The sequence below is a fragment of the Micropterus dolomieu genome, linkage group LG05, assembly GCF_021292245.1.
Source record: "Micropterus dolomieu isolate WLL.071019.BEF.003 ecotype Adirondacks linkage group LG05, ASM2129224v1, whole genome shotgun sequence".
Classification (NCBI taxonomy): Eukaryota; Metazoa; Chordata; class Actinopteri; order Centrarchiformes; family Centrarchidae; genus Micropterus; species Micropterus dolomieu.
The window spans coordinates 1,460,607-1,487,166 of NC_060154.1; the positions used below are offsets into that span (position 1 = coordinate 1,460,607).

A 26,560-nucleotide genomic window follows, 5' to 3' on the forward strand; every position below is an offset into this window, starting at 1 on the left:
AGAGTCACTGTTGCATGAGCTGTTCAGGGCAAAATACCTTTTAGTACACGGCAGCATTGGAATGGAACAAACTCCCAGTTGAGATTAAGTTAAGCCAGTCAGATCGCTGTTTTAATCGAGCATGTGGTGAATGGTTGTTCAATGCTAATTAGATTCGGAATTTGTAAGGGTCGATTGTACAGGGTACTTTCAGTCATCCGGCGCTTGCCTTGCCATCTTTATCAGATTACAACGAGGACAGCAATGGAAATAAGTTTGTTACTTTCTTGTGTTATCCTTTCGACAGTTCTGATAAATGTATATTGTCACTGCGTAGGCATCTTTTTATGCATTTATTTGTGTTACTGCCCAATAAAATAAAATCAAAATCATTTTATGTAGTAGAAATTACTAGCTACCAAGTTTTCCCGGATAAATCTAGTTCGAAATACTTCTTTGCATCTACATTTACTGTTGATAAGGTCAGCTGACTCGGATTTTAGAACACAATGGGAGTGCTGTAAAACCTTACGAGCATAGTGCCTGTTTGTGCTGGCTAACTACTGTGAGGCCACTGTGAGGCATATGAGGAGTGAGGACATAATCTTTCAAAACTTAAACCAAATGCACTGGACTTTGAGAACAAGAGCTGTTAACCTGTTGTGTTACAAATACACTGACTAGACGGTGACAGACAATTGTGGTTATATTTCAAATTATTTATCAAAATATTGCTGGGGACAATTCAGTAGTTGGTAGGGACATGTCGCTTCTAAACTGATTTCTACACTAAATAAAGTCAGCAAATGCCATGGCGTGTGCTGCATGAAACCACAGCCTGTGTGGCAAGAACACCTTCCCAAATAAAATGGCAAACATATATCATTTAAATCTAGATGGACACATTTCTGTGACTATACTAAAATGTGCACAGTGCACAAAGATGAACTGAAAAAAAGTTGTAAATTATGTAAATCATTTCAATATACTGTTCTAGCTGCCGGTGTTAGGGCTGCTTCAGCCACTTCGTGCTGCTGTTTGGTCACTAATGTCGATCACACCTTACACCTGCACTCTCCTTAAAAAAGGAGGATATTTTTCTATTTTAAGATTTATAACTTAGTTGCAAAACTGACATAAACACCATATAAAGTTCCAAAAGTTAACACTCGGCAGATGTGGAGCAACATTTGCATCCCATTAACGTTTCTGGCTGTCTAAGACAAATATTCTCTCTCTTTTTAGCTCTGGTTTGGTCTTTACCAACCCCTAAGAAAAACATCTGGCTGTTTAACTGCAGTTCACCAACATCTTTTAAAGCTTTTTTATTACTGGGTAGGTAATGTACAGTGGGGTTTATCAGGGCTGGTTTGCACGCAGGTCCCATAGTGACTTGATTCATTGTTAATATAAAAATGATTATCATGTATTTAAATAACATCTCTAAATGCAAAATCCACTGCAAGTCTAGACAATTCTTTACAGGCCTTTTTATAACATAAAACATGCCTGCATGGTCAAATGTTGCACAGTCACTGACTGAGTGCTGGAACAGAGCAGGGCGTGCCTGAGTGTCAGCAGTGATGGAGGCTGCAGATGAGTTCGCTTCCCTCTGCACAGGCTGCCCTGTGCTGCTGCTACACCGCTACTGCTACGTGTGATTTGTGACTGCAGGAATGTAGCACGTCAGGCGGACAGTGTGCCATCCAATCATTTATTCAGGACAACTACAGCCTGTGGCTGCGGGATGGATGTATGGATGGATGGATGGATGGACGGATGGACAAAACAAAGTATCAGCACAGCAAGTAGGGATGTATGGAAATAAGAACAAATGTGTTTGCTATTTACTCAAGCCTACAGCGGTATAGATGTCAGATGATGGAAGACGGACTGAACCCACTCCCATAAAACAGATGGGAAGCCAGACAATTAAAGAGAGCAGAGAGGCGGCAGAAGAAGGAGAGTAAAGTATGTTGCTCTGCGTCTGACCTATTTAGCAAATGAAGAGCCATAAACACAGCAGATCTGAACTCACTCTGCCAGACAGCCAGGGCTAAATCAGAGCTAACCACCACAGCCCTGTAAAAATGCTAATCAAAGCCTGCAAGGTTCAGAATAGCTTTATAAGTGGGGCAGCCTTTTTCGCTGTTCCTTTTAAATTTTGGGCTCAAGTCCTTCTCGTCCTCGTTACCGCCTATTTCTGCTCACTCCTAAATAAATCATCAAAAAGGCATCTGCACTGAACGAATACACAGAGCTCGCACGCTAGTGTACAGTATGCACTCAATCTTCCAAATGGAGTCAATACCAAGAGATACTGTAAGATATAATAAATATATAATCACTGATTCAATCTTGAGGCAAAGCAGTGGACTGGAAAGAAAGCTACTGGATCACATAGGTGTCAATAGTGAGGTTTCTGAAAACTGAGACAGGCCCCCACAGAAAGAGAACTGTCATCAGACCTTTGCTGTATGGGCCCCTCAGCTGTCCCCATACACCTGCCAGGAGATCTCAGACAGGCAAACTCAGAACTCCTTTAATCGCTACTTAAGACTCACTTTTATCATCTGGCTTTTTTTTTTAACTGGTGGTATTTAAATAATTTAAATAATTACAATAATCATGTTCTGGATCCTATTTGCTTTTATTTTATGTTTTTATTGTAAAGTACTTTGTAACTTTGTTTTTAAAAAGGTACTATATTAAAAAAGTATTATTGTTTGTTTGTACACCGTTTGCAGTTACAGTCTAAGCATGAAGAGATGTGAGGCAAAATGTCCAAACTGACGATAATAACGTAATAACGAGCAGGAGAAGAGAATTTCATTCAAACCCAATTTGCTTCCACAGGATATTTTGTTGAGAGACTAACAAACACGATGTGGCCTTGATTTGGAGATGAAGAAGAAGAAGAGATACTTGGGCCTGGTAGGTTTCATGCAGGGCTGGTATTTGACTGAGGGGTTTGCTCGGACTGGATCATGGTACATCAGCTCAGCAGCTGCACAGCTGCAGGTTATCAGCTGATTAGTAGCCTGGTAAACTGGCCTGCTGGCTGCGAGGTTCTGGGGCGTACACTATGTAAAAGTATTGACAGTGCTCTATGTTTGTGATTTGTATATAAGCAGTAAATTAAATTAAAGGGTAATTTCACCCAAATTAAAAAACATAGATTTCCTCTGTTTCATCTAGTGGTATCTACAAATTATTTTAGTTTTATTTGTCAAGGGTTTAAGATATGCACATCTGAGATTTTAGCCATTCCTCAATGCTGTGAGCAACTTCAATAAAAATCCATTCACCTCCATTGTATTGCAGTAGAGGCAGAGATTTCTAAGGCTACTATTTCAATACCCGGACAAATTAAACCAAAACTATCTGCATGGATAGATAATATTAGAGGTAAATAATGTTTGTTGCTGAACCAGCACTTCAGCTGTTGTACTAACAGTAAAGTACATTTTATCTAATTTGAGCTCACTCACATTATTGTGGAATAATATAGCCTGTCAAGAACAAACTCCAAAACTGCAATTTTCAGGTTTAATGCGCAATATACTAAAGCACCTGGACAGGCATCTGGAGCCCATTGCACAAAAATGAAATGAAAGCTCTGCTTACGTACAGGTTGCAAAAAGTGCAGCCAGTATGTTGAACATTTTCTGAAATAGGCCCCAGGACAGCAGTGAAGACACGCAAGCCAATCTCCTCAGGCCTCACACTTTCCTGGATCACCCTGACACACACAAAGCTTTAGTGTCAGTGTAATGGTTTTGTGTAGGTGAAAAGGTGATGGAGATACCGAGAGGTTCCCTCCAAAGCAAAATCTCCCCTTGAGTCCTGGAAACATTAATCCTGTGTCCTAAACACAACCACATACCGAATGGATGATAAAAACTGACCTGCAGACACTTGAGCTGAACTTTTCTTTTTGAGCTATTTGTACATTTAACCCAGAACTCAAGTTCATGTTACACAGCAATGTTGCACTCAGATCAAGCCAAGAACAACTTTAAATGTTCCCTACTCAAGCAAGCAGTGCTGAGAATCTGTAAATCTAATGTGCAAACAATCCATGCATGATAAAACTGAACAAGACTCCGCAGTGATACCACATGTGCTCACACACAAAACAGTGTGAGCAGAGCAGCTCATAACAGCACTAAACACATATTGAAGCCCAACATCATGTTTTACAGCCCAAACTGACAAAATGCTGTTTTTGTTCCGTTAATGTGGATTTTATGAAGGCAAACATTCAACTGATAAGCCAAACAGAGAACCCAAACAGCCACATGATGTGTTCGATCCTGTTGGGGCGGCACTCACCTGAAGCAGCAGCTGCTCCAGGAGGCTGAGCCCCCACAGCGGTCTGAGCCCCCACTGGGGTCGGCGGTACAGGCCTGGGCCAGGATTTAGCCGCAGGAGGGCTGACCCTCATTATCCCGACGTACTCCACAAAAGTCCCTGGAAAGTCTCCCTTCTCCTTGGTCCTCTCGTTGGTGCCGTGCAGCCAGCCTTTGGGGCTGCGCTCGTCCCCGTCCTGGTAGTCCAGCCCTGGCACCGCCATCAGCGAGGCCTTGGGAACGGTGAGCAGGTCACCCGGCTGGAGGCTGATGTCATCACCGCGTTCCCGCTTGTACTCAAAGAGCGCCCGGTACTGGAAACTGTCAGATGTCATGGCAACAGAAGTTCATAGGGTGGTTCTAAAGCCAAAAATACTGATGTTGCCTGAGATTTCCTGCGTTAATACCAAAAATACCAAACGGAAGCTCTGTTAGTTCAAAATCCCTGAGGTGAAAGTGGAAGTCAACCTAAATCTGGGAAACCTGTACAGACGCCTGAGATTTGCTGTGTCGTGCTGACTTGTATGACACAGTGGAAATGATAAAAATCTGATCCCTGAGGTGGAATTTGACACTTTTTTAGCCCTACAACCCCCTGAAGAGCCAGTCCAACCTTCTTAATCCAAAAATATAAGTCTTCCAAGTGCAATGAAGCTGAACTGATCAGACAGCTGGTCTTTGCTTTAACACTGCAGATTTGGTTAAATATCCGTGCATTTCTTCAATAATCCACAGTATGAATCCACCCGTCAGTCACAGCTCTCCAGTCTGAGGCCTGCAGGCTTTTGTGATTCAAATGGACGGACAGACTAACCAGCCACCAGACTGTGTCTGTGAAGGAGAAAGAAAAACAGGAGCAGGTGGAGGGAGGAGATAGGTTGGTTCACAAACCAGAGGGTGGCACAGTTTTCTAGGACGGGTCGCCCTCCAGATGATGCCCCAAGCTTCTGCAGGTTCCTCCAATGATAATGAGAAAGTGTCTAGAGCCTACACTAAGTCTACTGTCAAGTCAGACATCCACACACACACACACACACACACACACACTCACGCATACACACACCTGAGGAAATCCACTGCAGTGCAGAATTTGGCTTCCTATTCAGAGCACCCCTGCTGCTTTGCCTTTCTTGTCTGTGCAGCCTCCTGATGCAGACAGATGCTCCTGCAAACTTAAAATGAAGTTATACAGTTAACGTCACACACTTTTAACCAATTATTAGGAATTGAATGCTTGATATAGCTCAGGACTGAAACTCTTTTTGAGATACATTTAGGGCAAATCATCAGTAAAAGTACATCAAAATAAGGAACATTTAAGAACATTATAATACATATATAAATTTCTGTGAAAATATCCTTTACCACTCTGCTATGCAGGCTGACATAAACAACAAGCATGACTACCCAAATATGAACTTCAGGCAGACAGCGTGCCTGATTAAACTCGCCCTGCGCCAGTCTGCACTGCTGTCTGATACCCGCAAACACGCCGCAAACTCACCGTTCAAACTGCACAGACGAGCTCTTGTCCTCCACCGGCGCGTCGGCGCGCGAACTACCCGCTTGGACACTACCTGAACCCCGCGGTGCGAGCCCAGACATCCGTGAAGTCCGTCAGGAAGGATAAATGGATGGCGTGGCTGGTTCAGCAGACAGGCAGCCTGCTCGGTGCTGTAGTGAGCGGCAGTGCTGATGTCAGTAAACCCCTCCTCCTCCTCCCGCCGTCTGCAAATTATGCCATGCGGCGGTGACGGGACGGGTCGGTGTGGCGCACCGTTGCTGCAGATGCAGTAAAACCCCGCGTGACCCGGTTATGATGATCTTAGTTTCTGCTGCATTTGTAATTTCGTCTTTTAATTGGAGTTGGTGATGTTATATTATAGATGCACAGGGGATGGGTGGGTGTAGGGTATTGGATGTTCAGAAGCTGCAGAGAGATGATGAATTATGTAACAACTCTGTGACCTGGAAAATAGCCGCTGCATGTAGGTGTCCCTGTGCTGTAGGGTTGCATTTTAGGAGATAATAAATAAATAAAAGTCTACATAATAGAGGGAGGGCGGATAAGTGGTGGATGATGGGAGAACGGGGAGTCTTGCAGTTGCAGTCTAGTGCGCACATGACACAGCAGCAGACAGCGGCATTTTGCTGTGTCATCAAGTGCATTTTCAGTTTGGAGCTTCAGATAACAGGTACAAACTGTTTGAAGCAGGAAGGAGAAGTACAAGCCTCAACCTTTTAATGTCTTTATGAGGCTGACTGGCAAAACCAGTAGAGAGGTGAAGAGGTTATGCAGCTCCTTTTTTATTATTATCCTCGATTCTGGTTTGGGATATGTGGTATAATATAAGTGTTGTATATTATAAATCCTAATAGGTCAAAAAAACTTTACATCCTTACACATTTCTTTCATCCGTTTCCCTGCTTATTGTGAATCTATATGCTCAAATGAAAGTCATATATTGATTGGCTGCCACATCTATAATGCTGCCCATTGTTTCACGTTTTTTATTTTAATTTTAATAATGTATTAATTATAAGGGACATGCTGTTTTAGGGATCTATAATCATACTGTATGTGTTAGTGATTTATTATATTTTTTTGGAATGCCATTGCACATTGAGACAAATTTAAATTTTAAAAAATACAGCATATTTACTGTTTCACAGTGGCATGAGAGGCTTAAATGCAATAGTGATGATGCTATTAATGAGCTATCATTAATAAAAGACTTGTTTCTATAAACTAAATAAGTTTTAAGAAGTGATTTTAATTTACAAAAGTGGGGGGTTATAGGTGAAGTGTCAACAGTTAATGATTTTCCTAGTATTTATATATGATTTTCCTAGTATTTATATATATAGTATCCACAGTATTTGGACAGCGACACATTTTTAATTTTGTAAACCGGTGCACTGGACATGCTTGGTAATTTAATTGAACTAAACTAAACTCAGATTAATTTAGGAAGAAGCAACATAAAAGCACAACATTCAAATAATAAAGGTCTCAATACAACTTTTGATACAGGTTCTCTGTTTAACACTACTACGGTGAGCATTTTCCCACATTCCCAAACAAAGTTACCGTTTTTTTTAGTAGTATGATGACCTGGATACCATATTGTGCCAGACAGATTTTACTTTAACAAGAGAGTATTAATATACTCCTTTGTCTGTTTTATTATTTATTTAATTATGTATTGATTTGTCACCGGGCCGGACAGGGGGGCAGACACGGGGATGGGGGGGCACAACGAGACAGCACAGAGAAAGGACAACACCTGCGAGAGAAGGGGGATGGAAGGTGGGGACAACAGGGAAAAGCAGTGGGAAACACCAATTGCAGAAAGCAACAAAACCTGCAATAGAACAGAGAGGGGGGCTTGGGGAGGAGAAAAACAACAACAAAAACAAACAATAAAAATAATAATAGTAAAAGACAACCAGCCGAACAGCAGCAATAAACAGCTGACATAGTAAGACGACTAAGAGAAAAATGAAAACAAGAAACAGTCAAAGTTACAGTTAATCACTACAAACCACTGAACCTCAGTGATATAGGGCTTTTGGGCTTCCATTGTCTACAAATCTGAATATATTCTCCAAACATAATCTGGTTTATGTAAAATCCTGTTACAAGGTCGTGTGGTGTGGGGACAGAGAGGACCCAAATGCAGCACTCTGAGGGAAGGAGGTTTATTGAGGGAAAAAGGGTGAGAGGGACTGGAGTGGAGGGAGAGGAGGACGTCGGGGAAACACAGGCACGGGGAACCAAGGAGCCTGGGGGCCAGGGAGCTGGGGAACACTGGGGCCGAGGTAGCGAGGAACGGTGGGAGGACAGGGAGGACGCCGTGGGGGAGGTCCGAGGAGGAGAGGGCCGGTGGATGAGCCCAGCCGACTGAACGGAGGACGAGGGTGAGTGTACCTGGGAGGGAAACAGACAGAGAGACAGGGTTAGGGATGGCAGCGACAAGACACAAGGAAAATGTGGAAAAACATGAAAGCCTGAACACGGAAGTGGCACCGGGTATGGGGGAACGACGATCAAGCGAGGATGGTGTGGAGAACCGGGGTTGAAATACAGGCAGTCATGAGGTGATTACTGGCAGGTGTGGCAGGCTGACGAGGTGGCTGATGAGATGCAGGTGCAGGTAGTTGGCTGGGCTCAGGAGCAGAGGGAGAGAGAGAGCACACAGGGGAGAAAACACAGGGAGGCAGGCAGAGAACAGAAAACCAAGGAAAAAACAGAAAAACCGATAAAAAAGGAGAAAAAAGCAGGACACTCACCGTCAGCCGGGCTGCCACCACAACAAATCCTGTGGTCCTGTTTTGATTTCCTTTTTCATTTGATGTGTTTTGAGAATGACAGGAATACAAATAAAGATGATATTTTCATCTGTTTTACTTTTTTTTCCTAGCCAGGCATGCATGATTAAACTCTTGACGCTAGCAGGAATATGAATGTCCCCAGAATAAAAATAAACTTATTAAACACAGAGTTTTAAATATCATCTGGCAACTGCACCTGAAGAAACAAAAGCAAAACCTGCTGAGGATTAATGTGAAACTTGCCTGAGGTCTGTTAATACTTGCTGATATTTAGGAAGCATAGGGGTATGCATACTCAAACTGAAGTACTGCAACTTGCTGAGGACAACATGTACATAACATTGTCACTGGAGTCTTAATTAATGATTGTTTACTTGCAAGAAGTCAATACATGCACTGCAACAAATACAGAATTGACCGGCGATAAAAGCTTGACAGTCTGCTATTAAACAGTTGGTTACACCCATTGTTTTTTTCCCATGATATACAAAGTAGCTCAATCTTTATCTATATCATATTTCACTCGAAGATTGACAGGAACTGTTGTCTAGCTTACGCCATGTCTTTGGCTTGTAGGTGTTTCCTGTCTGCTTCCAGACACCAAGTTCACTGAGAGTGTATAAGTTCATTAAAAGTGTTAAATGCTTCTTCATTTTATTTTTGGACATGCTTGCAACAGTTTAAAATACTTAAGTATAGCACATTTTCCTAACAAACATGTAAATAGATTTTGCTATGGTTTTTCTAAGCCATATTTCTTGCCAACATTTGCTTACATTTTAGTAAATCTTCCCATAAAAGTCATGTTGCAGTAACGACACGGTTTACACAGACAAAACCGTACAGACAAAAATAAACTGGATTACTTTTGATACTCTAATGTATGTACTCAATTTGACTATCAGGCAAGAAATGAAGTTTCAAGGAGAACTTTTTTCATAAATCATTTCCAAGTGGACATATGGACATCACTGGAAAAAGTAAGTCTCTGCGATTTCAGCAATTTGTGCATGACATCTACGAATTACCAATTTCTCTGTTGTTTCCAAACATTGAGGCAAAATGCATCAAACGCCCACATGACTGTCATGGCTGCATCGTCCGCTCCCCATTCTCTTGTTTCGGTGCACGGTTAAATCTCTGTCATTTATGTGACATAAACTCTGACACGCTGCCAAGTCACAAAAATCAATAAAGCACTCGCTGAGAAATCTAGAAGATATAATCAGGATAAAACAGGCGTTTAGTCATGCTTTTGTCTCAGTGTCAGACAGGGAGGATTGTCGTCTTTGTGCCTCTCAAGCTTACGTATTACTCGTCGTCTTATCTCTCATAACCACGGGCCAATCAGAGGAGAGACAATCTTTGTGAGACGGAAGTGTGACGTCCCAGAGGAGATGGAGGCTAGTTGTCCCAGATTAAATGTGTCGGATTATACAAGCATCGTCTTTCTCTAGCACATTGGGAGTGTGCAATTACTCACACATGCAAATAGCCTTTGCCTGTGTACAGAGCAGTGTTCCCATGAAAGTACAAGTGAATGTATCCTGTTGGCTGTCAGGTCAGACTGATCAGTGTTTGAGTCATGGTGGCTGACATGTGTTTCCCTTTAGTGCAGAACATTAGAACATTTTTTTTCTACATTACCGAAGTTATGAGAAGATCCAGGATAGGGTTGAATAAAGAGAAACTGAGATCCGATATTTCCAGGGAATTTTCCATCCAGTTTTAATAGTTGGCTGAGGTGGAAAAGTTGGTGTAATGATAAAACCAAAAACAGGCATGATTACATTTATAATGACTTTGTTTTGGCAAACGGAAAAGAGAAAATTTGATAGCTGTTGTGTAGAGTTTGGAGAGTTTAACCTTAAAATTACAAGGTAAAAACAAGAAAGAAAAAGGAGGAGACTAGCTACCTGCATTTAAGTGAGTGTTAAGTGTCAGTTTTTGCATTATTTAAATCAGTGTGGTTGTTTTTTCTTTACAGTATTTCACAAGGAAAAGGCATTTTGTATCAGAATGTTTTTTCCTACCTGATGTTCATCTTTCCACCACACCTTGGATTCATCTTGTGACCCCGTCTGGGGGCCCCCAGCTTGATACTAACGGATATTGGATTTTTTTTAGGCCAATAGCTATTTAAATATTTAAGAGTTTAAAAAGAAATCAGATAATGGTAAATCACCAGTGCAAATATTCGCTCAGACTCATTTTCACTTTAATTAAATCCTGTACGGTAGACCGTGGTAGCTCAGTGGTTACGGCCACATAATTGCAAAGTCCATTTTCGATTCCCAGCCACCGGTGATGCCTGCATCCCGTGTGTGTCTCTGCGATCTCCTCCCAACAGTCCTTTATAATAGCTGTAATTAAACCTCTACTTAAAAAGGCTACTCTTAGTCCAGGGGTTTAGGACAACTAAAGTGAGATGAGGACTCACTCATGACTCTTGATCCAGCTAGACCTGTCTCTAACCTTCTCCTTCTCTCTAAGGATTTATTTGAGGATTTTCAGGATGTTGAGATCATCATAGCACAGAGACAGTAGTGAACATGACAAATGACCTTCTAATCGCATCCGACAAAAGACTGTCTCTGTACTTGACTTGTTAGATGTTAGCGCTGCATTTTACACCAATGTACAGAGACTGGAAAATTGGTGGAAAATTTAATTGTCATTAAAGGAACCACTATAGGCAAAATTACAGTTTTTGTCAAGGGAGTCTGGTGGTTTTGATGAGAGCAACATAGTGACAGTTTCTGGTTAAATAAAAAGGATCTTACTCTTTAACAAAAGGTGTATCTCTGTACGGGGTCTTTGGATAACACTGTTAAATACTTATAACAATCAGGAACATCCTGTCTCAAATTATGCAGAAATACTTCTAGTTACTTTTAGGCAGGATAGTTGCAGATAATTCCTTATTATCAGGCTGATTGAATTAGTCCCTTAAGACTCTCCAGCTGAACCAGAATGCTGGGGCTCATGTACTGACAAGAACCAGCAAAAGAGTTCATATTTCATCTGCATTAGCTTCTCTGCACTGGCTCCCTGTAAAATCCAGAATAGGATTTAAAATCCTTCTGCTCACCAACAAGGCCCTTAATGGTCAGGCACCATCTTATCTTAAAGTGCTCATGGTACCTTATTACGCTACTAGAGCACTACTAGATCCCAGAATGCAGGGTTACTTGTGGTTCCTAGAGTCTGCAGAAGTAGAATGGGAGCCAGAGCGTTCAGCTATCAAGCACCTCTCTTGTGGAACTAGGTCGCGGTTTGGGTTCAGGATGCAGACATCTCCACATTTAAGAGTTTAAGACTTAAGAGTCCTCTCTGATAAAGCTTATAGTTTATAGTTAGGGCTGGATCTAGTTAATGCATTTTACTATGTAGAATCAGGATCTGTGGTTGCAGGCTATCCCCATGTTCATGCTCGCTACTACTCTTAGAATTATTAGTCCTATTATTATTATTATTATTATCTTCATCATTGCGATCATTATTATTTTTATTGACATTTGTATTAATACCGCTACCATTACTATTATTCTACATCTCTATGTGGAACTTGCACTGTGACACTGTGTGTTGTCTTTCCTCCTGCTCTGGAGGCAGATGACCGCCCAGCGAGTATAGCTTGTGCTTGAGGTTTCTGCCTGTCAAAAGGACATTTTTCCAAGTGCCTGCTCATGGTTCATAATTGTTGGGTCTCTGTAAATAATTTTTCAAATAATTTTGTGGCATAATTTTGTACGCTACCAGATTACAAACTGACTGCAGCATCACTCACATACACTGTTGACAGTTACGGTAATAATTTTAACATCCTTTTTTGTGGCACTCACCTCGAAAAAAGGATGTAATGTACTGCTATATAAAAGCCACTATATAAATGTACTGCTATATAAAAGCCACTATATAAATGTACTGCTATATACACAAAAGTGCAATAACATGTGGTTTGCAAACTCTAAACAAATAAGGTACTTTTTTTTACCAGCAGTATTCCCTTTACACAGTAGCAATAAAATATTTCTTGTAAATCTCATCTTAAACATTAATGTAATCAAATCAAATATTAAACCAAAGCTATTTGCCACTGCCAGGGCATTACCTTTTATCTAGCTTGTTAAAACATGTTAGAGTCCAGAGCCACGATCAGAACATCATAACGGGCTCCTTCTGAGCAACAGGTTAACATATATAAACCTGTTTTCTTTTCTTTGTTTTCTGAACGGGTATCAGCAGAAACAGTCTATGTTCTGTTAGAGTGAGGTGAGTGAAGTGCTCGCCTCACGCACACGCACGCTGCCGAAGTTGAATTGTCTTGAACTTTTTGTACGTGACGCGTTGCAAGAGAGACTGATCCTCGCTGAGTTTCTAGAATCTATTACTGTTTAACTAAATAGGACATCAACAGGAGGGAATTCGCACGGCAGGGCATCCCAGCAAAACTAGATGAAGGCCTATCAGGTAAAGTTATGTAGCCTATAATTTTAACTTAAGTTAAATAGGCTACAGCTGTGTAGCGCACAGCTGTAGCCTTTGCCATGGTTACTCTCCATAGAGCGCCTGCCGTTTACTCGCGGAGCGCTGTCTTTCTCCCACTCGCTGCAGCCAAGAAGTCTGCCGAAGCCTCCCTCCACTGCTTGTTTGGGTGGGTGATTTGCAGGCTGATCAACATCCCGCCCCTCCTGTGACCCATGGTTTGACTGGATGTGTATTCAGAGCCAGTGAGCAACGGACATTCAAAATAATAATATATATCTTTTTTTAAAACTGCGTTAACGTGCGATAGCCTAATTGTTGGCGTTAATTAATTAATGCGTTAATGTGATGACGCTATAGCATTATTGCTATAGCAACCTGGTCAGAGTTTGCTCACATATTGTCATTGTGTGTGTGTGTGTGTGTTACAGCTGCTTTTGCCACCCAGCCTTGATCCTTGGTTTGATCCCATCTGCATGTGGAAGCGTGTTCTCATATTTCTGTGTGAGCGCACGTCCTGACCTTGCCATGGCACACATTTGGCAGCAATAACAAGATGCCTTCACAGACACATCAATGCCCTGCAGGTCCACACACACACACACACACACACACACACACACCTCATTTATATAACCGTTCTCCGTGCGCTGTGTTAGGATGTGCTCCAGTGAGCAGCAGGGGTCAAGAGCTCATTGGTGGCCCAGGAGCGTTTCCTCCATTATGAGCTTGCTCCGCACGTCGCTCCACTGCCACGCCTGGAGAAACGCACTAGATAAGAGCTCGCTGTTGTCAATTCAATTACTCCCCATATTACAGCAGGGAACATTTGTTTTCTTTATCACAGGCAAACATGCATTTTGAATTTGAAGAGAGTCGGAGAAAGGAGCAGGGAAGAGGTAAATAAACAGAAATTCCTGGTTTGGTGACAAATCTCTGGCCAAGTTAGGTCACAACTTCAGACAAGTGGCAGGAGGATTACAGCATTTACGCTAGTCTGTCCTCACCAGAAAGACAGACAGATGTATCGTACAGGTTTTCACAGTAGTATAGGATGATTGTGCAGCAGCTTATTACAACCGACATTTAAATTTATTTTTAGGCCGCAATCTCTAGTGGCCGTAGGTCGGTCGGAAAAGAGGAAGTAAGATGATGTAGTATAAAGAGCTACAAATGCAGCAAAAGGAGGAGTGTGGGTAAGGTGGATAGATGGGTCAAACAAACACAGGAGACTGATGTTCAAGTCCTATGTGAAAGAATATCAAAGTTGACTTATTTAAGTCACGTGACTTACGTTACTTAACCAGGTGATGTACATACAACATACATGGTATCAAATATTTACAAAACTGTGAGGGGTGTACTCACTTTTGTCAGATACTGTACTCATTTTAATCCAAAGCACGGTGTTTTCGTAAACCTAACCAAACTAACGTTTGGTATGTTTAACATCATGCAACTTATGTCACTCACATAATGTACTTTAGGCTCGCCTTCTGCTAGACTGGTACTTTCCAACCGTCTTATATGTCGTTTTGGGACAACTGAACTATTTTGTCATTTAGGTATGAAGACGTTTTGTAGCCATCAGCCGGTTTTTGCATAAATTTTGTTGAAGGGTATGAGTGCAACTAGAGTGTCGAACTATAGCAGGTCTTATTTTTGTAGTTTAGGCCATTGTTATCATAATATGTAATGCATATGTTATCTAATCCACTAGGTGGGTTTCCATCCACATGGAAAACTCCTTAGAGCAACAAATGCACTATTTACTTTGAGTAACATTTGTGTTACAGCTGTTTTTACAAATGACTGAGCCTTTTTTTTATAAAAACAATTAAACTATATATTTCTGGGCTTGGAGTTAAGAGCCACTGGCAAGAAGTCAGAAAGTAACAAAAGATGGACAACTTATTTGTTCATGGGATTTGTTGAGGTTGAAAAATATGGAACAGCAGATCCTTTTACAAAACACACTGTTACAAAGTGCTTCACATATATGATAGAATACACACACACACAGACATGACATTGACCTTCTCATCTAACTCTTGGAAAGAAAACAAATGCTTCCTGAGAGCAGCACCGTCTGCGCTCATTATGCCAACCCGGCTCTCCATGTGATTTACATCATGTCTGTAACATGAGATTAGACTGGCAGGTCTCTTCATATCATCGCTGCTTCCAGGTGACCCACTTACACAACATGATTAAAGTATCAGGAGGCACAGGATGCTCTACTGTCACACAGAAACTTCATACATCCTGAAACTGGAGGAAAACTGATTTTCCCCATATAGATGTTTTATTTTAAATATGCAGTAGTTTTGCACTGCTTCCAGAGGCGTCAAGTGTTTTCTACACATGGTCGGTGATGCTGGATCTCAATTTTAAACGAAAGGCACCTGCTTCTGGAGAACATCAACCAGGACTGTTCAAGTGGAAAAACGAGTGGCAAGTACTGCTTGAAATTGGCAAAGATTCAGCAACAGCATCACAATTTCCCTCCCACCAGCAGCATGCAGGACATGTGCAGAGCAATCCTCTTCCCATTCACCACTGACAGGAGAAACTGGAGAGAGCTGATGGACGAAGCACTGAAAGAGAGAGTGTAGAGGGAATATGACAAGGATGGAGAGGTGAGATGAGCAGAAACAAAGAGTTTTTTTCCTAAACTTAATATTAGTCTATGTTATGGTTCTGGGGTCATATTTGTCATTTGTTTTCTTTCCATGCAATGTCAACTGTTCCCCTCCCTTAGAGTGTGTGTGTGTGAGAGGGTGTGCTTGCGGGTAACGGAGAACAGGTGGGCACCATGGATTGGACAAGCAGAGTTGATTGCTGCGTCAAAATTGGCCAACTATACTGAACAAAATTATAAACGCAACACTTTTGTTTTTGCCCATTCATCATGAGCTGAACTCAAAGATCTAAGACTTTCAAGAAAACAAAAGGCCTATTTCTCTCAAACATTGTCACATAACACAATCTGTGTTAGTGAGCACTTTGCCGAGATAATCCATCCACCTCACAGGTGTGGCACATCAAGATGCTGATCAGACAGCATGGGGATTGCACAGTTGTACCTTAGGCTGGCCACAATAAAAGGCCTTAGGCTGGCCACGATAAAAGGCCAATCCAAAACGTGCAGTTTCACTGTATTGGTGGGGTCTGGAAACCAGTCAGTATCTGGTGACCACCATTTGCAAGTGCAACACATCTCCTTCGCATTGAGTTGATCAGGTTGTTGATTGTGGCCTGTGGCGTGTTAGTCCACTCCTCTTCAATGGCTGTGCAAAGTTGCAGTCAGGTCGAGACCCCGATGAGGACAACGAGCATGCAGATGAGCTTCCCTGAGACGGTTCCTGACCGTTGGTGCAGAAATTCTTTGCAGATTATTGCAGCAGCTGTCCGTGTGGCTGGTCTCAGACGATCTTGGAGGTGAAGATGCTGGATGTGGAGGTCCTGGGCCGGTGTGGTTACACGTGGTCTGCGGTTGTGAGGCCGGTTGGATGTACTGCCAAATTCTCTGAAATGCCTTTGGAGACAGCTTATCGTAGAGAAATGAACATTCAATTCACAGGGAACAGCTATGGTGGACATTCCTGCAGTCAGCATGCCAACTGCATGCTCCCTAAAACCTGCGACAACTGAACTGCACATTTCCGAGTGGTCTTTTATTGTGGCCAGCCTAAGGCACACCCGTGCAATACCCTGTGCTGCTTGTGTGTATCAATCTTTGTGAGTAGAGAAACAGAAACTTAGTGAAATTGAACACTGTTCGTGGCAACCTTGTTGGGCTTAGCCATTGTTCATTGTAAACATATGCACATATTGTCCATGCAATTAGCAGTACAAGTAGGAGTGAGAAGCCCTTTCTTTCTCCTGTTTTTGTGAAAGAAGCCTAGAAGGTTAATGCTTTGTCTTCTCTTTACATTTTGTTTAGGGAAGTTTTAGGTTTTGCCTTTAATGTTTTTGTTTGTTATTTTGAGCACTTCTCAACTCAGAAAAAAAATTAATTAAAAAAACCTTCTAATTTGTAGATTCCTTTTGTTCTCTGGCCTTGCTTGGGAGTGGGAGGAGTGGCGAGCCACACTATATGTTGCATTCAGGTTGCCCGTAGACTTTGGACGTAACACCTACAGGAATTGTATTTTTACTTTATTTTATGAAATTATTCTATTTCACCTGATTTGGGGTTTTTCAAAAGACGGTATTTAACTCTCTAACAGAGACAGTACTAAAGCAATGTTTCAATTCATACAGCATACTGTGATGCACTAAACTCACAATTTGAAATAACATGTTTATACTTGAACCATAAGCTGCAAAACACAGTCACCAAAAGGGAGTCACCTCAGCCAATTACACCATCATAAATTGACAAAATTAGGTGAGTCATGTATCTTCAGATCCACATAACCTAAAAATATAAAACTGGAAGGTGATAAAATATGCAAATTATTACTCAACAATAGAAGTTCAAATATAGGAAAGGGGAAGAAAGATCATAACATCAACCAATCCAAGTATCCTTTCCAAGCTGTGACAAATATAAGAAGGACTGCTAGAGGATACAGTTGGTTTATCTTTTTTTATTTTTTATTTTTACATATTTAAATTTACTTTTTATTGTTAGTGGTTTTAATTTGTTGTCCTGTGAACCACTTTGTGACTGGATTAAAGTGTAAAGAGGGCATTTATTTAATTTTCATTAACTTAGGAAATGAAATGTGATGATGAAAATGGTCCTTTCGATAATTTCAAAGTAAATGGTACGTAAATGCTGTTAGATTCATTTGCATGACTGATATTTTATCAACGGCCCTAACAGGGTTAGTGTAGCTTATATAGCCTGAGGGGTGAAACACGGGGCAGAAAATGTCATCAGCTACTCAATAAGCTTATTGCTATGAACACAGTAATAAATATAAAAAACTGTAAGTAATAAGTAAGTTTCCATTCCATTAACATGTTTATTAGATTTACTGGATTTTGGCGTCTGGACAGTAAGAGGACACAGCAAAACTGAAATGGTGTTTTGAAAAGTTAGAAAACATGATTATTATTATGAATAAGCCAAAAATGAAAGATTAGAAGATGCAGTTAGTGCTGTGGACTGTTATTTAAAGATTATTCTTGTGCCCCTGTGTGCGTTTGTAGGTTGTGTGGATGAGACAGAACAGTTTATATATCAATCTTCCACATTAAATACAGTTTGTTTCACTCAGATCATGAGTAAAGTGAATTTGTTGCTGAAAGTTGAAGGTGATGAATTTTTAAAACCACATCTTGGTTATAAATGTAGAAAGACGGGATAGTTTAAGAAGAAAAAATCCACAGAAGATTAGTCACCAGCACATTCAAGAGATGATGAGCAACATGTCCAGGCTGCTAACAGGAAAACACACTGAGTTAATCTAAATTCTTCAGTGGCTTTTTCATGTGATGGACTCACAGTGAGTTGTGACCATCTGAACTCATATTTCACACATGTAAACATTTTACCGGCACAGACATTTTGTCCTTCAAAAGATGATGGATGGTCTTCCAGCTCGGAAATAGTCAGAGCCTGAATTAGCATGCAGCATATATGTCTAGTCCTAATGAATTTCAGGGTCTTTGTAAAGACCCTGAAAAGTGAAAGAACAGGATGGACAGGAGGGAGGAATGGCTGGATCAGAGTGTGTCCTCTAGCTGCCTGCGTTACAAACGGATTAAAGAGAAACTGCTGTAAAGCTGCTTTGAAAACAACACATCCTCAATCCTAAAGCACATAATAGGTTGAATATTAATTGTTCCAAAATGTACATGTACGTCACGTGATGTCATTGTTTTACCTAACTACTTGGTTAGGTTTGGGAAAAGATTGCGGTTTGAGTTATAATAAGTACATTATGTAAGTCATCTACAAAACCTTATTTAACTTAAACATATCAACTCTGACTTTCAAACAGGACTCAAACCTTGATCTCCTGAGTGAAAGTCCTGAGTTTACTTAACACATACATTCACCCACCCGCCTCCTTAAAGAGGTCATATTATGCTTTTGGCTTTTTCCCTGTCCTTTATTGAGTTATATACCGCTTTTTGTGCAGGTAATACATTTACTCGTTTGGCAGATGCTTTTATCCAAAGCGACTTACATTTGAGAAACAACATACAAGCATCAACAAAGCATCAAATACAGCACAAGATCTACAATAATAGGTTTGCAAAATAAAAAAGCCCAAAGTCCAGCCCAAAGGGAGTTCCCATCTCCCACAGAAAACTCTGCTCTGAACTGCCTGAAAACAGTTTGTAGTCCAGCTGCTTCCCTTTCATCCCTGTGATGTCACAGCAAAATGCGCATCATAAGCGGCTACTCTGACACGCCCTCAAAAGCGCCGGTGGAAAAACAGTGAGCTGCAGAACACAGCTCTCCTCTGCCTTCCAAACACTAGCTACCCTCCAGGCAGTCAAACATAAAGTTGTTCCTGTGATGTAGAGACAGAGCTCAGTTAAAACTTTATGGATGAAAGATACTTTTGTTACAGATTAATAACTCACCACTCTGAAACTCTCGCTCCAGTCCATGTTGCCAAGCTGGTAAGGGAAACATATACAGCTGAACCAAAGCCGGCTTCTCACTGACCCGCCCTACTCTGACTCTGATTGGCTAGTAGTCCTTAACTAGGAACTGCACATGTGCAACTCCCAACAAAGATCTTGTAGAGGTGAAATGTATCACTCCATAACTAAAATGAAGCGTTCAACACAAAAGGTGAACAGAGGAGCTGAAGCAATGTGCAGTATGACAAAAAATATGGTGTTTTCTGAAAATGAAACCATGTAAACCTGTTCTGGTACAACTACTAAATAATTAAGTGGACTTAGTTGATTTTTATCTTACGTCTGCTGAGTTCTTCCGCTACTTGAGGTCGTGGCCTAACAAAAAACTCATGGCTCATAAACAGCTGCTGCATAATTGACCTAAACAGCCGTTTTTCTGGTGAGGACAGGTTATTTGAAAACATAGAAAACAGCATGAAAATATGCATTAATGCTCTCTGAACCAGGCTTGTATCTGTATGAGTAATATGAATCTCAGAAATAATAGCAAAACAAAACATCAAAGGCCAATGAAGATTAGTCAGACTTCACAGTGTCTGCAGGCTATTTATGTACAGTACAACAGCAGGTACACGTGTCTGCCCCCACTACTGTATATGAAAGAGAGGGAAATCAAACACTGGCAGGAAGAAACAGGAACAATGCTTACAGCAGCCCTATCTCAACAGGAAACAAAGATCTTTCTTTAACCTAACTTTTCCTAACCTTAACCCGGTGCTCTGAGTCTGCCTAAACATAACCATAAAAAAGTTCAATAATGCCCTAATTCTGATGAGTGAGATCAAATGCATTGTCAGTGAACATTTTACTGACACGTTCTTACAAAGAGTAACATTGGACTTCTTTCATCAGGTGGACACAAAAAGGACTCCAATGGGAAATGAACAGACATTTCTTAGAACCAACTGAACACTGATGTGCTCAACAGAAAACACTATGATGAGCGGAAAACACTAATATGATACCTTCCATCTCCTGGCAGTAAAAACTGTGTAGGTAGGATTTTCCCCATATAGATGTTTCGTGTTTATTTTAAATATGCAGTAGTTTTAGGATACAGTTCCCAGTCTTCTGCATCCACACAGTGAAACATTTCTTCTGTTTACAGTACTGTGGTCCACTTGCAATACTGTATTGATATGCAGTAGTAAAGTAGATTTCTTATCTGTTGTCTACTGTGAACCTCCTCCAGTTTGGTTGTTGTTAGATGATGGCCCCTTGAAGCCCCTTAAACCTGCATTCTATCAAACGACCAGCAGGGGTACGACTCTTCTGGTTCCACAAAGAAGTCTGGCTCCATTAGAAATAATGGCAAAATGAGGCTGCTTCTCAGCTGATTTATTCCCTCACTAAACACTTTCCTGATGAGTTTATGGTCTGAGTCGCTAGTTTCAAGTCTTCTTCAACACAGCATGATGTTCATTTAGTAAATTATGCTTCCATTTAGAGGAAAATAGACCATAAAGCAGAGTATGCTTCTGGGCGGGATTATCTATGATTGACAATCAGGCTAGAGTGAGTCGTACCCACGGCACTGTGTAAATGTAACCAGAGCCGTTGAAAAATCTTTTTAGGAGTCGGCGGTTCACTTTCTCTGGTGAGTACATTTAGTTTTTAGCCTATTATTCGCTATTATCATCCCAGTTAAAATGACAGTTAATGTGAATTACAGATGCACCTAGCTAAGAAAGCTAGCTAGCTTCACACACGGCCGTTAGCTCCACCGTTTCGAACAAATGTGGTCACGTCCGGTGCTGCTGGTTGCAAAAAGTCAACATGGCGGCGCCCTATTGGCCAAACTCGTGGCTTCAAAATGGCAGTCCACAAACCAACGGGTAACATCACAATGACTACGTCCACTTATATACAGTTATATACAGTCTAAGAGCTTGAACAAATGTGCAATATTTGTTTGCCCATGTGAGGACACGGAGTGCACAGCATGAAATTTAAGCTTAGCATTTCAAATGGCACATGAACACAAGAGGTTGTGCCAAATGTAGAGCATTGTGTGCAGTGTTTTGAAAAAAAGTGCGGTTCAGAACTGCAATCTGAGTGTAAGGCAGGAAATGTGTTAGTATTCTAACAGAATTGGTTCAGACAGGCACACACACACACAACCACCCACAAACACTTTCTCTCTCAATGCTTCTCTCATTGCACAGACCTGCTTGACCCTAATTTCTGTTTCTCAAAGAGGCTAAAGAAGAGGAGAATGGATTAATGTCTGGAACATCTTACAGTGGATATTTTACATTCATGCCACATCCATTGCAGAGTAAACATGCTGTACATATGGAACAGAAAGATAACAGGGATGCACTTAGAGAAAGGCAGCAGCCATGAAGCTCTTATCTCTGCACAAAGTGATGAGACAAGGCGTGAGGCGACTTGAAAAGAGGCATGTATACCATGTAATTAGAGTAAATAAAACACATTTGGTATGTACATAACCTCCATATTTTACTGTATCTCTCCTGATAGCAGCACTTCACTTGAAAAAACAATGCATTAGCTGTGACGGTCTCTCTGAGTTTCCACCGTGGCTATAATTTGACAGGTGAAACCACATAAAGTTCATTAAAACTTTATGGGTGATAGAGCTGTTTGCCGCATCTTCTTTCTATAGGTTCAGCTTCCCTTTGGCAGCATGCAGGGACTTGTGTTGTTGTGAATGTTGTCAAAGCACAGGGAAAATTACCAAAAGTGTCTCATTGCTGCAGTTTCACACAGTAGGGACAGTACATTACGCACCGTTTCAAAATACAGTACAGCAGATTAAATTACTATACTGTGTATAATTCAACTACACTACAGTTGGCTGCTGTATATAAAGAATAGCTCGCTGTAATTCAGATTATAATTAAGCTATGGCCTAAAACAATATTGTGCTGTTTACAAATGTGTCAGTAATGCCTGAAAATAAACTGTAGGCTGTCAATGCTGAACTAGAAGCAGAATTTAAAAACAAACGTATTAATAAAATATTCAGATCTCTTTCCATATGTATGAAAAGACCCAAAATGAACACTGTAAGCAGATTACTATTGATTACTAGAAATGTTTCTGTCCCAAGCTTTTTGATCCATGTAAGCAGTTGATCACTGTAACCTTGATCACTACAAGCGTTTCCATTTTATTTCTTTAGTCAACACTTGAGTTAGGGAAGATTGTGGTTATGATTAATAAAAAGGAGAATGTTAAATGCTTTTTTCCGTAGCTGGATGCAAATTCCAGTCTACTCATTTTGATATAAAGGATACACTTCTTCCTGCATCACCTGTATTGTAGTATAGAATCATCAAATAAGGGAATAAAAGATACTTTAACAATAAAAAAGTAGTTAAAATAAGCTCCATCTTAACCAGCTAGTAGCATGGCTCTAGAGATAGGGATGATGCTCAAACGACCTACCATTTTTTTTCATACTGAAATATATTATATCATGTTTGTTTGTTGATGGCTTCAACAAGCACATGCTTGTTTTCCCCAAGCTCCACTAGTGCTATTACTTAAGCCTGTGCCTTTATATGAGCCAAACCACGTTGCTACAGTATCACAAACATTCCACTCGCTTTTCAGAAGCTTGTTTATTTTTAGCAGGAATTAGTCATTTCAGGAATACATCTGTAATTTGAGGGTATGACCTGTCAAAAGTTGTCCCTCCTGACACCCGCAGGGCTCCATCACCTCACAGAGGAAGAACAAAGTCAGAAATCTTTTAAGGCAGCATCGGTGCAGATTTAAAGCTTTTTGATGTGATGCAGCTATTTACGACACTGTATGCATTAAAACTATAAAGTAAAATTATACTGCATGTCAGGGTAAATCTAGAAATGCCATATGTAGAAAGAGAGAGATGATGTGATGGTATTCACCTTGGCCATCTACATAATTTGCTTTCAACTCACTTTAGTGATGCTTCACTGCTTGTGCAATTAAATATAAATCAAATAGGATTGAGTTTGACTAATAAAGTGGCTGTCTCTATCCCTGCATCTCCGTTTCAACTTTTTTTCCCTTTTGTGTCTCCTCTGAGAATGAATATACTATATCATACTCGACATGTGTCAAGTTCTATATTCCTACTTGTCTTATTTCGCTCTTAGCATTTCTTTCAAGTTTACATTTCTTAAGATGGTGCTGTGCATTGGGTCCTGGTAACTGCGTTAATATTAATGTAGCGTCTCTTCGAAGTGCTTAAGTCATGACCAAAAGATTCCTGCCACATTTGTATTTTTATATGGCTATGGAATTAATTAAACCTGAACTTAAAAGTTGAAATGAATTTCTTTGCATGACTGGATAAAAGCTGTTGCTGAAAAAGCATGTATATAACATAATATAATATATATTTTAGAGCGAATATAAAACAAATCATCAAGCAGAAACAAGTCAAATGGAAAATATATATAAATGCATATATGCATATATACATAGACTCACACGCAGTACCATGCTATATGGACAAAAGTACAGAGACACCCCTGTACAAAGGCCCGTTAGCCTCAATGAAAGGAAAAATTTGTGTTTTTTGTGTGAACGGTTTGCGTTTGTCCCTTTCCTTTTTTCAGCATGACTGTGTCCCCTGTGCACAAAGCCAGCTCCGTCAAGAAATCATTTTTTCAATTTGGTGTGGAAGAACTTGAGTGGCCTGCATGCAGCCCGGATGTCAACACCTTTGGGATGGAACTAGAACGCAGACTGTCAACAAGACCGTATCACCCAACATCTCAATAATGCTCTTGTGTTTGAATGGGAGCATATTCCTGCAGTAGAGGCTGTTCTGTTGGAATCAAGTGTTAAAAAATGACATTAATCTGCATATACAAAATTTGGAGATTTCAGTTTTCACCCAAAAAGACACATCTGCTCTTCACAGCTTCCTTCAGAAAATGGGTTTTGGGAAATATCATGCTCTGGTATATTTTTAGAATCAAAAATCATTTTTTTCTGTGCACAAATGAAATAGATGTCAAAAACTGCTCCCCACGTGGCTACAGCCTTTTAATCTAAGGGAAGCTTCTCATGTTCGAGACAGAGCCAGGCATCAAAGATCAGAAAGATTTTTCTGACTCAGTGTCAGGATGAAAGAGCTCTGCTTGCTGTTAATACTCCCACATTACGCTCTGTGAATTCTCCTCTTTGTCTCCTTCTCTTTCCCCTCGGCTCTCAATGGCTTTCCTCCCATCGTTTCCTCCTCTCTTCCCTGAGGTTTTCCTCTCTCTGCTCTCTCTCTCTCACTTTTACTTTCTCACTAAAAGGACTTGTTCTGCTTGTGGACATCAGGTAAGACTGCATGCTGTAATAACGTCATGCATGGACTGTAGTACCCCATGGAGCATGAGAGATGTACAGTCTCTGCTTACAGATAAGCGCCGCAGCATGAAACTGTGGTGTCCTGCAGAGAATCAGACTTGACAGATTGGACTCAGGCAGCCGCTGAATGGTCTCCTTGAAATTTATTTGATTGGTGTACTTGTCACTGGAAATGAGTGTTGTTTTGGTCCATAAAACCTAAAATGAATACAGTCTGAGGAGGCTGAATTGGCTGCACATCAGCATGTTACATTATAGCTGCATGTAATTCTGTTAATTCGCGAGCCTCAATTCAACATTAAGATCTTGAAATGAGGAGATTTAACCTTCCTAATATTTAAATAATTTGTCAGTAGCTTCCAAAATAAAATGGTCCGAGCAGTCCCTAAATAAATTATATGACCATTGTTGTCAGGACTTGTTGCTCTCAAGTTATTTTTCAGTCAGAGAAGCATGAAGGAATTCAAGCCAGTTCTGCTTGAATTCTGCTGGGAGGATTAATTCTGACATTATACACATACTGTACATCAACATGAGATCGTACAGTGTCTGCACAGGCTAAAGACAGTAGTGAAAGCAGCATGTTAGCAGCAGCTGGTGAATCTGTGACAGGATACTTGAAGGCAGAGTATTGATTGTAGGTCACCTGTGTTTTGCTGGTGCTCAGAGCCCAGCACACAATCACTGTAGTCACGCGTGTAAAGAGAAAGAAAATAGACTTGAATTGTAAAAATACACTCCAGGTTGCAGTTACGAGTGTATAGCGTGAGTGGTGTAGACAGCTGGATTGATCAAAACAGAAGTGCATCTGTTCCATCAGTTTCCGTTGACTCATCCATCCCCCCCGACCTCCTCCTTGAGGCTCTATAACGACATCACACTCTCCCTCCTTTGCCTCCGGTGTACAAAAGCGATAACGATACGGCTGCTAGAGGGCTTTGTCACTTGAAGCAGACAAATGCCTTTTTTGTGAATTTGCTGAAATGACTGATGCTGTCAATTTACTTGGAAGGGCGGTCTCCAGCGGCAGCATGAGCAGCATTGTTACATACAGTATAGTTATCCACTAGGGGGCAGATAAGGTAGTGCTAAAAGGTAAAAGTGAGTAAACAGGACTAGACCCACAAATGAAGGTCCTGAACAAGATTCTGTACAGGGGACGTGCTTTTTTTTTTTCCCAGATGAAAATAATGGAGGACACCAGCAGGTGCTATGTTCCACTTCTGTGGGGTCTGCAGCAGAAAGCATGTAGATAACTAGGATGTAACTTGGGAGAGAAGCAGCAGATTTATTACAGGTAACCCAGGGGAGGAGAAGGAGACTAATTTAGCACAGATGTGGTGTCGTCGAAGAGGTTATGCTCACATTTCTCTGACTGTTGTTCTGTCTGTCTTTGTCCTCCACTGCTCGCTATGACACCACACCGCTCTGCTGCATGACAGCATCTTTATCTTCCTCATTTCTCATCACGTCAT

The 26,560-nt window shown here is 40.9% G+C and overlaps 1 protein-coding gene across 5 annotated transcripts in view; it reads right to left on the reverse strand.

Annotated features, from left to right (window-relative positions):
• LOC123970982 (phosphatidylinositol 3-kinase regulatory subunit gamma) overlaps positions 1-6,131 on the reverse strand; it is a 229,606-nt gene extending 223,475 nt beyond the window's left edge. The window contains exons 1-3 of one of the 5 annotated variants that reach the window (XM_046049445.1): positions 5,836-6,131; positions 5,395-5,496; positions 4,315-4,652 (exon numbers count right to left, since the gene is read on the reverse strand). In XM_046049445.1, coding sequence (XP_045905401.1) covers positions 4,315-4,555 — 241 coding nt within the window. In that variant the 5' untranslated portion in view covers positions 4,556-4,652; positions 5,395-5,496; positions 5,836-6,131. Of the gene's footprint in view, positions 1-4,314; positions 5,504-5,835 lie in introns of all 5 variants that reach the window. The other 4 variants (XM_046049444.1, XM_046049442.1, XM_046049441.1 and 1 more) reach the window with 4 other exon arrangements.
• Between the last annotated feature and the right edge of the window lie 20,429 nt (positions 6,132-26,560).